The sequence below is a fragment of the Lagopus muta genome, chromosome 2, assembly GCF_023343835.1.
Source record: "Lagopus muta isolate bLagMut1 chromosome 2, bLagMut1 primary, whole genome shotgun sequence".
Taxonomy (NCBI): domain Eukaryota; kingdom Metazoa; phylum Chordata; class Aves; order Galliformes; family Phasianidae; genus Lagopus; species Lagopus muta.
Genome location: NC_064434.1, coordinates 49,773,489 through 49,786,632, shown reverse-complemented (window position 1 = coordinate 49,786,632; position 13,144 = coordinate 49,773,489). Strand labels below are relative to the sequence as shown.

The window sequence follows — 13,144 nt, the reverse complement described above, 5'->3', positions numbered from 1 at the left end:
CAGTAGAAACAAAATAATGTAAAATTTAATCTGCAGAAGGAGTTCATATTTTGTAGAGATCTCTGAGTGATGATATTTCAATACTTTCATGGGTTCAAGTGTTTTTCTTCCCAAATATATTTCTGTTCCTACATGATTAATTAAAGCAACATTTAAATAATCTATTAATGGTGAAATGTTAAATGAAAGAACTACTGTACTCCTTCAGACCTAGATTTATCAGACTGCTTTCTGTTTTTACGGATATGTAACGGTGGCTGTATAGCTTTTATTATGGCCAGGGTTTCAGCTCCTGACTTCCTAATCAGCTGCAGTTGTCCAGCTGAAACCCACCTGTGGCAATAGCTGAAGACTTCACATAGAGTCACCTGGCTGGGAGTACTGATACTGAAATTATTTTCACCCTCTGACAGTGTGGCCTTTGCCTCCAGTGGAACTGTGAAGGAAAACTTGGAGCATGTTTTAAGTGACCCCTTAAATCTAAAATCCAGGAATAGTTTCATTTTACAATGACATTCTTCCTTGAATAACATACAGTTTAAAAAATCTTAATCATTACTTTCATTGCTGTAAATTTAATTTTTAAGCATGATTAAATTTAATTTATTAGTTTTTAAATGTAAATGAAAGATGCCAAATAAATTAAATGTGACTGTGTATTTTTTTTTTATGTACAAAACACATAACATTCAGTGTCTTTTTTTTCCTGAGGTAGAACTTGCCTTTCTTAAGTCAGTGCATGCATTTTTTTTTCAGATTTCTTTCCTTGAAGTTCCATTAAGCTCAACTCTAGAAAATATGCAGGGAAAAGCTGAGAGGAAAACTTGTTTAGTCTGTCGAAGAGGGAACCGAGATTTGATCTAAGAGCAACACACTCTTTCAAAGGGCAGCTGGAAAAGTAGTAGATGACAAACAGTTACCAAGATGATTTTCCTGTAGTATCAGGTGATATAACAAGGTGAAAGGGCCTGAAGTTGTGTCACAGGAGGTTTATGTTGGACACTGGGAACAAAATCCTTATCACGAGGGTAGAACAACACTAAGACTGCAGATTTTCCATCCTTGGAAGTCTTTGAGACTTTGTGAGGTGATCATGGCTATCTGGCTCCAGTGGTAGCAGAAGTCCCTTGCTGAGAAGGATTGCACTAGATGAATTTCAGGGATGCCTCTGATCCATGTCTACGTGATTATATGATTCTATGAAAAACCTCTGTCAGAATTTAATAAGGTATTTAGAAAGCACATTGCCAGAGATCTCATTGGACTTCACAAATCTGGGGTGGATTTCCCCAGCCTCATATATGGGGTGTGAATCTGTGAGCCATCATAGTCAAGATTTCAGTCACTTGTTAGTGCAGTTAAAAATACACTGTGCACATCTGCAGAGCTAGCCCTCTACCTGGTTTGCAGGAAGCAAGAACCTGAGCTGAGATTGCTGGGTAAAATGTCACACACCTACATGCTGGCACCCACTGACCTAGTGACTCCCATGACAGACTTTCATCATATTTATGAGCAAGAAATGCCAATTCCATAGCAAAGTCTATTAATTACTATTAATAACTATTAATGACTATTCTGCACAGAACTGACTGTAGAAGAAAACAGCAGTTTGTAGACATAATAGGCCAGGCCAGGTTCTGCATAGCTAAGGAATATACATAGATTTGCTCCTCCTAATTCTTACTGGTTATAGAAAACCAACCCACAGATTTTGCTTTTTGAGAACTACGGTATCAAACTCAAGTTTGGAAATTTTGAAGATTTATGCTAATTGAGATTTGTCACACATGTAACAATATGAAAATGAAGTATTTGTTCTCATCCTGAAATAAATGTAATGAAAACTTGCATTCCTATCATGTTATTTGGAAAACTGTAAACATGACTGAAATATTTCTAGTGTGGTATGAAGAAGACATGCATTACAAAAGGCTATCACACTATAAACCTCATGTAGTACGTAACATGTATGAATATGCAGTAAGTAGCATACCACACTGGGAGATCTCTTATACATTCTCAATATTTCTAGAAAAGCAAAAAGATTCGTTTTTGTTTTATGTGTGCTTTGCAACAATTTGTAATTACTTCCATCCCTAACGTTCAAAAACATTTATTTCACTAATTGGCTTCATAATTCATGAATGTATTTCATGCATTTCTTGTACACATAGCTGGATCATATATTTTAATTAGTACATGTAACTAAATAATTTAAGATTATTTCAGTTCCAAGTTTTGATTGCCCAGGAATCTGCATTTGCTAATGGGTGAATAAAGGGCTCAGAATTCCCCACCCTCTCCATGACCAATTACACATAATTAACATTACCCTAATTTCAGATTCAGATTGTAACATTCAGAGTAAATTGATAGTGATGTTGCCAGTCACCTAAGAGCCAGACTAGGACAAACCTAGTGGAACATCAGCAAATCTACAAAACCCCAAAATAGCTAGAAAATAATAAGCAAAAAGGGCACAACACATGGGAAATGCAGGTTCCCATTTTCTTGTAATTACATTCATGAACGCAAAAAGGATAGGATCTTCCTTGTAGATAATTCATTGTTCTCAACCAAAAGAGGCATTTTAGAGATCTCCAGCCAAGGCGGATCTCTGTGGAGGTAATGCCTATCAATGGAGACATAGAGCTCCTGCCTCAATGAGAAGCTGCAGGGATTATGTCAGTAAGATATTCTCCTTAATGCTTTTTATTTTTCTTTTTTCCTTTATTTTAAGATAGATAATAGGAAAACAACTGGCCAAATTGTTCTGGGCTCTTGGACATCGGCTTCTGACTAACACAGTCTGAAATCACCATTTCCTTTGTCTTTAGTTTATGGTCACTTTTGTTTTGGAAGGTCCTGGGTAACCAGAGTGATATACATATTTTCCAGTAAAGGAAAACAAACAAACAAAAAATTAAGACCTAGTTTTCACTTTAACATCTGTATTTTGAAGAGAAAAAGACGCAAGAAAATGGTGAACAGGACTCTAAGTAATTTGTGCTGTGTAGTTGGCACATTTTTTGTTCCAGTCTTCTGCATGAAAAAATTGTAAATTTCAAAACCTGATTATGACAACTGGAATTCAAAAAAGACAGCTACTCTACTACACTACTACTTGCCTATTACTTTATTTGTCTACTATTTATTTATTTCTCTATTTTTTGAGATAAACATTATCAGGAACATGTAACTAGGTTGCCATAAAAGTAATGTCTCCTATTTATTTCCATGGAAACGACAACAGATACAAGGAATACAGCAACTCTATTTGATAGATCAAATTATTAGCTACAAAGCACTATTTTACCACCATTAGCTATGCATTTTCAACAGTGATGAGCAAGAACCTGCCTGATGTACTCATAAAAATCTACACCAGCAGAGGTGACACACTCACTGTCGCCACCCACTGACTCACTGTCCTGTCATTCACAGTTTGGTTTCCATCAACATTCAGCAAGCATCAGTGACAGTTGTGACTTTTTTCTAAATGGAGGAAATCAGTGACACACCTTTGCTTCATACACACTTTCATGTCAGATGCCATTTGTCAGACAGCCTCTCTGCTGCCACCTGTCACAAGGCAACAAATGTAACAGAATACTGGTGAGAAGGTTGGACTCCTACTGTCATACCACCAACAGCCACTTCTGATGTCGTGGGCCAATACAGTAAAAAAAAGGAGGCACTACTTTTGGACCAACCCGCATACATTCATTTTTCTTCTGGAGTTTTATCCTAATATAGTCATTCTGTTGCATTTATGTTCCATTATAACTTCTAAAAATTGAGAGGAAAAAAAAAGAAGAGAGTGCTTATATTAAGATCGGTATTTTTTCCAATTTTACTAATAAAATTAACTTACTTTTGTTTTTGCTTAAAGTGCCAGCAAACAAATAGAACAAATATTTTTGCCTCTCAGTGCAAGGGGTGTTTAAAAGTATCACCAAATTAAAATAATTGCTAAAAGGTTTTCCAGACATGCAAAGCCCAAGAAAAATCTCCAATGGAATGCAGGAGTGGAATGTAAAATAATAAAAATATAAAATATAAAGATATAAAAAATAAAGTATAAAATATGAAATATAAAATATAAAATGAAATATCTTGGATATCGTGGATATCTTTGATCAAAACACTGATGTTATCTTTTAAAATACAATTTTTACTGTATTTACAGGTGTCAGTCTAAAGCATGAGTAAACAGCTTTTGCATGTCAAGGTTCTTAATTAAATTGTTCAAATTCTACAAATGTACCTAACATCCAAAAAACATTTTTTTCATTGCTTTCCAAAATGACTAAAAAAAAAAAAAAAAAAAAAAAAAAAAAAAAAGCGTGGGAGGGTGGGGGTGCTAAAGATGAATTTATGAATTTCAACTTAAAGAAGGGGTGCTCAGGAGATATCCTACATCCTGTGTTTCACAATGCAATAAATATTACAGCTGAGTTAAAAACCCCTAGAAAATGAGTTTGTACTGTAAAGAATGATAGTCTATGAAATACTGTAGTTCTTCAAGTACTACATCTCAAATGGTCTAACATATGCAAGATCATAACCTGATAGATCAAACTTCATGAGCTCCCAAACTTGAAAGTATAAAATTTCAGAACCTCATTCAATGGACAGGAAAAGAGCTAAGAAGAGAAAGAAGACTCACATACCTAAATACGCTACATGGGATATGAAATAGAAACCATACTTCAGGATTGTAATTCATTTCAGTAACAATTCCAAAAATGTGACTTTCTTGTTATTTGCTATGGAAGAAATCCGAATAACTAGAGCTGCCTATACATATCGTGTATTCTTTTTAGCAATATAATGCATAACTTTAGAAAATATGTGTGCTGTATTTAACAGTATTTTTAAATTGCTGTGATTTGTACTATATTATCTAACACGTCTGGATAGCTGTCCACTGGAACCCTGAAGCAGTGATTTTCCTGGAAGAATCCTCTTTGTAGTTGTTTATCTTTTTAATGAACTCCAATTTCTGCTTCATAACAGCAGCCCCCAAGATTAAATAAGTTGTCACTTCTCTCAGTAACTGCTTCATTTATTTGAGCAACAACTGAGGATGTTCATGACTGCTAATGTTGTTTCTCCCTTTTTTTTATTGGCCTTTCTTGTGTTCATCATGTTGTCATCCGCTCTAGCCAGCTATTCACAGCGTTGCGATGATCCCTGTTTACCACCTGGTAAAGACGCTGTGCCTGCAGTGTTCTGAATATGTGTGTGCATGTGCTCTCTGCTTGCTGAGGTAACAATGCACGGACATGAGCAGAGTACTAGGGTGCAGTAGCACTGCTCCTCGGCTAAACCCAGGTCTGCAAAGTTCATTAGAATAGAGCACTCCCAACATTCACACCTGAGACAGGTTGGTCAGTGTCATCCCTCCAGTCAGCAGATACTCAGTAATCAGCAATAACCAGGGGGTATTCACTTCATCATGATGAATGCATTTTTGAATATCACTGGACAATTATTTAATGGGACTGCATTATAAATGTGAAGTTAAAATCTGTACTCTCAGAGTATACAAACTTCAGAATGAGTGAAAAATAAAGCTTCAAAATATTTTGGATTAAATATCTGGCTGTTTAAAAAACAACACTTCATTTAGGTCTGATCCAGCAAATCTGAAGCCTTTCACCTGATATCAAACCTAGTCACATAAGTAACATACAAAGCTGATGCTAAACTTACATTCCTGTCCACATTTTTTCATTTGTCTATATCAAAAGTATCAGAAATTTCTTGATACTTTATGAAACATTGTGAACTTAATTGTAAAATTTGGAAATTCTACTTATATTCCATGTATTATATTATTCATATTCCACATTTTATATAAATATACTCTATTTATAGCTGCTGTCTTTTGGGATAAAATATTTTTGTCCAGTTTCATGTGAGGTTTCCGCTATGGACCTGATCTCAATATAATTATCTTAGGCTGATATTAGAAAGAGAAGTTTAGTACAGAATGCAATCTTCATATTTATATTTGAGGTACATATACAAGGGGAATTTCTGGGAAATACTGAGGTTGAGTTTTTTTAGAATTGTTTTATACAGCTGTAATTCACTGATAGCCGCCAGAGTCTATTCAGATGATCAGACTAAAAATAGTTATCACAAATCTTAAGAAAGTATAAACTTTCAATTTAAAATAATTTTATCACTATAGCAGAATATTTTACTAGACTAGGACATGTTTTATTATAAAGAACTAGTATTAAGCTTTTGTATTTTATCAAACATGACAGAAATTCTGTCTTCATCAGCTGTATCTTGTCAGTATTAATGAATTAGGTTCTATCTAATAGATCAGTCTTTACACCAGATAATTACCATCATTTGTATTTTAATTGCATTCAATTCAGTGAAGTCAAAATATGTAATTGATGAAAATCCAACAATATTAAATAATTCACAGACATTCATTTAAAAATATCTTTAAAAGAGGTTTAACTCTGACTATATGTTTAACTATTTGACAGGAGAAAGATTGATAGAAGACCACATTCTTTGTCAGAGTTATTAAAACCAGCATAACTGAAGTCATTTGCACAAATAAATCAATTAGCCACTTTTTATTGTGCAATTCACATGAATAAATAACACAGACTTTGAAACATAAGCAAATTTGCTTGAGGTACTGCAACAAATCATACTGTGTGATTAACCAATTACTGTTGTGAAAAGCTGCTGTTACAGTACTTATTGTCAGTTCCAATTAAAAACAAACCAAAAAAAGTTTTCTTTTGCTTTCAAACAGCACAATTTTACTGCAGTTGAAATGACTTTGTCACTTTATGAAAATCATCATTGCTTGATTTTAAAGAAGCTAATGAAAGGTGAAATATTAATTGACTTTAAAGGTACAACATCTATTTCCAAATCAACTGGAGTAGAAACTGTGAGTCAAGGAGAATTTAGAGTGGGATAAATCAGTTGCTTGGAATTCTTGTGCTCACCTTTTTAACCAAATTATTGTTTCTGCAACAATAATGCTGGAGAGCTTCAAAGGATTATAGCAATTTAATTTAGATGTAATGAGCATGAAAACCGGCTTCAAAATACATAGAGAGTTTCCAGAAACATTTATATACAACAAAAGTATATTTGAAAATTATTTTAACCACCTTTGTGTATGTTTTTAAAGAAAATTCAAACAAGACTCCAGATTTCCTTGCAGATACATAAAAGAGGTAATAATACTCGACTAGGAAATTCAGTTGAGTTTTCCTATGATAAGGTTTTATTGAAAAGTAATGTATAAAATCTTTCAATTTTACTATAATTCGTACCCTGTCAGCAATAATTCTTCCATATTTAAGCATTTTCTAGAGCATTCTGGAACCAAAAATTTGAAGGTCCCACTAGGACCAAACCACCATAACAAATGAACAAACAAAAGAAAACAGCAGTAAAAATGATAATACAAGCAGAGCTGAATCTTTACTGATTTGAAGAACATTCCTTCCAGCAATAAAAGGAATAAAAGGGCTCAAAAAACTAAGATGTTACTGGAGAGCACTGTTGGTGGTTTGCATACTGTTTGGTGTGAATAGTTGTATTGACCTGAAATTAATAACAAATATAAATTAATTACAAATCTAAGTGCTTAGTCGAAGTGCATAGTGACAAGAAAAAAATTAAATGTGAAACAGCACTTCTGATATGATCCATGTCACACTTTTTAGTGATCTAAAAAAAAAAAAAAAGGTGTTATGTCCATGTTTAGGTTTTTTTGGTGGTTTTTTTTTTTTTTTTTTTTTTTTTTTTTTTTTGGCTTCTTTTATATTCAAGAGAAAAGGAAGAGCATGTTTGGAAATTAATTCATATCATTCTAAAAGGATGTGAGATGGAGGTGACAATTTTTCTTATCTGAAGGTCAAAATAGCTTTCTGAGTTGGCTTTTGAGGGAGTCCAGATTCACCAGGGACTCAACATCTGGCTTTCAGTACATTTGACTAGATAGGATGATCGGAGTTTAAGCTGTGATTAAATGAAATGACATCATGTTAACAAAAGGCCTTCAGTGTTAACTGTGTTTTGTCCCTCAATTTAATCTGTTTAGTAACCATTTTCTTCCTTCCTCCTCTTTTCCCTCCTCTATTCTCAATCAACATTTTGTTTTTTTCTACTACATAATCTAAGAGGAACAATTGCCTCAGTCTCTACTTACCAGTTCTACTAACAGTAGAACTTCACAGCCTGGATTTACTTGAGAACTGTGCTGTCTTCATAAAGCCTCTTTACAATTTATTTTCGGGGTCCTGCCTCTGCTGCTCACAGCAGTCCCAGCACAACAGACACAACATAAAATACGTATGTATATATACATTCATTAATTCATGATTATAAATATCATTCATTCATGATTATAAATACAGATTATGGTCATAGATTAATTACAAATTATATATTATGTATTATATGTTATATACCACATGCTAATAAGAGAAGTATATTTTCAGCTTAGCATTATAAATACTTTGTATTCCAGTGTCTGACAAGACATGAAGAGCCAGACAGAATTATGCAAAAGACAATTAATCCAATCTGAATGTGTTGAATGCATGACTATTGAAAACAAAAGTCATCAAGCTGTAGCATTACTGGACATCTGTAAAGAAAGAATAATTTAATTTTAAAAAATCTATATTGCAAGAAGATGTCAAGTTTAAATTTTATCTTGAAATGTGTATTTCTCAGCTATACTCCTCATACAGAAGTATGAAAATCTTTCTTTGCATGTGTGTGAGCTAAATGGCATCTTTCTGCTTTTTTTCTCTCAAATTGCTTTCTTTCCTTTGCTTCATGTGTGTTTTGTTCTGCTAGAGGAAGAACAATCTCCTATTGACAAAGTTGCAGGGAAATCTAAAAGCATGGGCTTGATCAGTAGCTCTTTCCATTCAGGATTATCTGGTGTGGTGTTTGTAAGCATTTTAGGATGAATTATTACTCTTAGCCCAATATTTTAAAAATTCAGGAAATATTTTTTAAAAATTAAGTAGAAGATCTGTGCACAAGTAAACTTTCCCAGTCTATGTCACTTGAATCACACTGCAAATGGATCTGTTTAATTTTGCAAGTTTAATTTTGCAAATACCACTGACGTTTTATCTACAAAGCCCCAAGTCGATTTTTTTCTGAATTTTCTATTTGAAACAGGATTTGCAGCTCTGGCCTGTTAGTGTAGGTGTTCCCGGAAAAATTAGCCTCTGGACACTTACGATTTCTAATCCCTTTTCCACAGTTTGCTATGAAGATGTTATGAATTAAAGACCAGGATATGACGTTGAGGGCTCTAATTCATCAGCAAAGATGGCTTGCCTTGGGGTGGTTGCAATAATTTCCTCTGCTTTTTAGATCTTCTCTGAGCAGTTCCTGTGCCTGCCTGGGGGGACAGCTCTCCTACCTGTGAAGCAGTTCTTGAACTGCTAATATGTAGCCTCAAATATTAACATACACTGGCAAGAATTTTTGTTTTGTTTATGGATGTGGTCCCTGTGGCTATAAATTTCTGTGACTGTAGAAACAGCTGAGCCATCCCTAAGCATCCAGTGGGTACAGGGTGGGCAGAAAATGAGAATAGAAACTAGGACAGCTGTATGATGTTTAACCACCCTTGCTTGTGAATCTAGAGCTTAGTTATGCTGATACCCCTCTGGCCATTTAATTCTGTGTGTCCACTTACACACCTTAGCATCTCTAAATTAGAGTAAATGCAAACGGCACCAAGGCTCAGGTTACAGATTTATTTTTATAGTCTGAATATAAATGTACATATTTATATAATACATATATAATTCACCTTGTAAACAACGAAGAAAGTCATTTGTGGCAAATCTGTTGAAAAATTAAAATCTCTGGACCTCAATATGGAAGTCCAGTGCAAATAAATAGATGCCTTACAATAAGAAAAGTCAATACATCCTGGTATACTACTGAAAATCTTTCTGAATTATTTAATCAGTTGCAAATGTTAGCACAAAACAGTACATTAGAAGAAGAATTAATTAATATTTCTTTACAATGTTGTCATTTCAGCAGTGTGCATGACTAAGTTATCCGATGTGCCTGATTGTTCAGTAGCATATATCTATATAATACAATTTCCAGGAAACAAAAAGCACCATACACCCCAACCAAAATATTTATTTGATCTACACTATCAATAAGCAGATCTGAAATAATAATAATTTTTAAATAAAATTTTATACTTAAAATTACTAGGATGTAAAAGGAGTTATTCATTGTTGTATTTATATTTCAAATAAATTTACTCATACGTTTTGTTACAGCACTTCTAGAAAATAACTGTTCATGCTGCTGCCATAAAAAGAAATTGCTTCAAGCCTGCACTTTGCCTGTCTTTGTAACCTGCAAGTTCACGTGAGACTGTTGATTACTGCTAAGATTTGTCTTGTGAGTCAGAGCTCTGCAGCCAGAAGTAGTTGTGAAGAAGTTCACATTTAATTTCTTTTAAAAGTATTTGCATACAAAAAAAAGAGTGGTAAACAGAGATGTGGTTCCCGTCTTTATACTGTTGAATGTATGCATTTCTATTTAAACTGCTAGAAACAAGACTAGGCCAATGAATTAAATCGAATTTGTGATTTACCTTCAATTGTTTAAACTTCTGTGAAACTTCTGTGCAAACTTTGCATACACAGGACAGTCTACTATTTCAGTTATGATGGACAATAACATAGAATGAATGACTGGAGATTTCTCATGAAATACTATGTCAGCATAAACAGGGTACGGAGAAATTTGGTGACATTATAACTGGAAAAGCCTTTAAAGGAATACTTATATTAATTACTAGTGATTGTTCGCCCTCAAGTGAAGACATGTGGAGGGGCCTTTCTTCCATAGCAGTAACCAGGAAGATGGAGCATATGGAATGTTGCAGCTTCCTTGTTTGTTGACCTACAGGAGCAAGAAGGCAGCAACTAGTTAAATATTCACACATGTATGTGAATGAAACTCCCTAAAAAATGTAAGAGAAACAGATTTGTGAGTTTATGTGTTTGAGAGTAGCTGGCTGTGTGCCACAACTTGGGCTCCATGGTCCCCTTCATCCTGGACTCAGTTTTGTTTTGACCCAAGTATGCACAGTTTTCTTTTATTCACTTTTTCCATGTACTCCAAGAGAAAGGTGAGAAATGTCCATGCAGTTAAACCAAGCCTTATCAGTTTCCTCAGCCAGAATAGCCTTGAAGGTAGATGTGACATAGAACTGGGAAACCAACAGTAGTGAATACTAAATAGACATCAAGAGGCAGGGGACCTCGGCCAGAGAAATAAACTGGGCTGAAGGGAAGAAATTATCTAGAAGGCTAAATATGGGGTAGAATCAAATCTATATTTATACTGAACCCAACAAAGCCTCAGAAGAAGAGTCAGAACTGGGAAAACACTATCAGACCACATTGTCCACTGGGCTATAAATCACTTTGCTAACTGCAAGGACAATTTACATGCACAGGAAGGAAAGCTGTTCTCAAACATTTGAATAACGAAAATCAACAGTAAAAATCATTGTTTCTGTTAAAGAAGGTTGTATAATTAGTCTTCTATAAAATGTGGATTAACCTTAAGCACCAAATCTTTTTCTGTTTTTTTTTTTTTTTGTTTGTTTGTTTGTTTGTTTGTTTTTTTAAACTCTGCACTCAGGAAGATCTGTTAACAAGCTCAGCACAGAACCACTGAGAATCATTCATGAGACACTAGAAGAATCCACTGACTGGATTTATGGCTTTATTTCTTTACTGTCTGACATCATATGGAGTGACGATGATGACAATGATGAAGGTATTCATAATGTAGATTTCTGTAACTGCACTAATTGCTGTTTTGTGTATATTATGTTGGCTTACTCAGCTTTAACCTCTTAGTCAGAAAGGTCAAACAAAATAAAAGTGAATGTTGTTGCTAATAAAGTATCTACCAGCTATTCCAATGAATAAATTCATCTCTTTGTTAGCTTTCATTTCATGTTTAATGTACCATTACAGAAAAGCTGTCAGAATTAAATATTACCATTAGTACATTTTGAAGTAGAGAGTATTAATTTATACAAGACTTCAAAATCACAATAAAAATATGTACCAGAATATTGCTTCAGAGCATGGCAACATCTATTTTCTTTTAATCAGCAACAATCTAAAATTAGCCTGTAAAAATATAAGGTAGATCAAGAAACTTATATATTTAGTTTCTATATACCAATGACAGAACAATATATTGTTAAAAGAAAAATATAAGAAAAAAAAATAATTTTGACTAGACTAAGGGTAGTTTGGATGGCAATTTACAAACAATGCATTTTACTAAAAATTTTGATGTTATCATTACAGTAATTTTCTTCATCTGACATCATCTGATAAATGAAAGTAAGCTGCTAACATAACAAATTTGGAAACAATTATCTTTCTGTTATTAAAAAAAACCAAATAGCTCTGTGTGAGCAGAGCAGTAGTGGATTTTTATGCCACACTGCATTGGTCATATTGAGAAATGATGAGTGTAGGAGTGACATCTTCATTTCAAAATAATTTATTTTCTATTCAATTTGTCTACCCCAGAAAGACTGAAAATGACTTCTACCTGTTTGTTCATAAGCTTGAGATATTATCAAATTCACTTTTAAATGTATGGATGAACTTTATATACTCATACCACATATGAACAATGATACATAAGCTGCTACATGTGAGTTTGTGAACAGGATATCCTATTCTCAGGTATGATCTACAGAAAGCCATCCCCTTATATGGTTGAGAAACAGAAAATATGTAATATTGAGAGCTTGATAAAACTTCAAAACTTTTTATTTTTACCATTTTGTGTTCATAGAATAATGTCATAAAATCATAGACTGGCTTACGTTGGAGGGGACCTTAAAGATCATCCAGTCCCAACCCCCTTGCCATGGACAGGATTGCACCTACTAGACCGTGCTGCCCAAGATCCCATCCAACCAGGCCTTGAATGCCTCCAGAGATGTGGCATCCATAACCTTTCTGGGAAACCTGTTTCAGTGCTTAACCACCTTCTTAGTAAAAAATCTTGTCCTGATATCTAATCTGAATCTCTCCTCTTTCAGTTT

General features: G+C 34.1%; 1 protein-coding gene across 11 annotated transcripts in view; it reads left to right on the top strand.

Annotated features, from left to right (window-relative positions):
• The window catches only part of TRDN (triadin), a 208,688-nt gene that overhangs the window by 34,614 nt on the left and 160,930 nt on the right, over positions 1-13,144 (top strand). For 10 of the 11 annotated variants that reach the window (XM_048937079.1, XM_048937077.1, XM_048937080.1 and 7 more), the window contains 2 exons: positions 5,172-5,213; positions 11,710-11,847. In XM_048937079.1, the coding sequence (XP_048793036.1) occupies positions 5,172-5,213; positions 11,710-11,847 (180 nt within the window). The remainder of the gene's footprint in view (positions 1-5,171; positions 5,214-11,709; positions 11,848-13,144) is intronic. The other variant, XM_048937083.1, reaches the window with a different exon arrangement.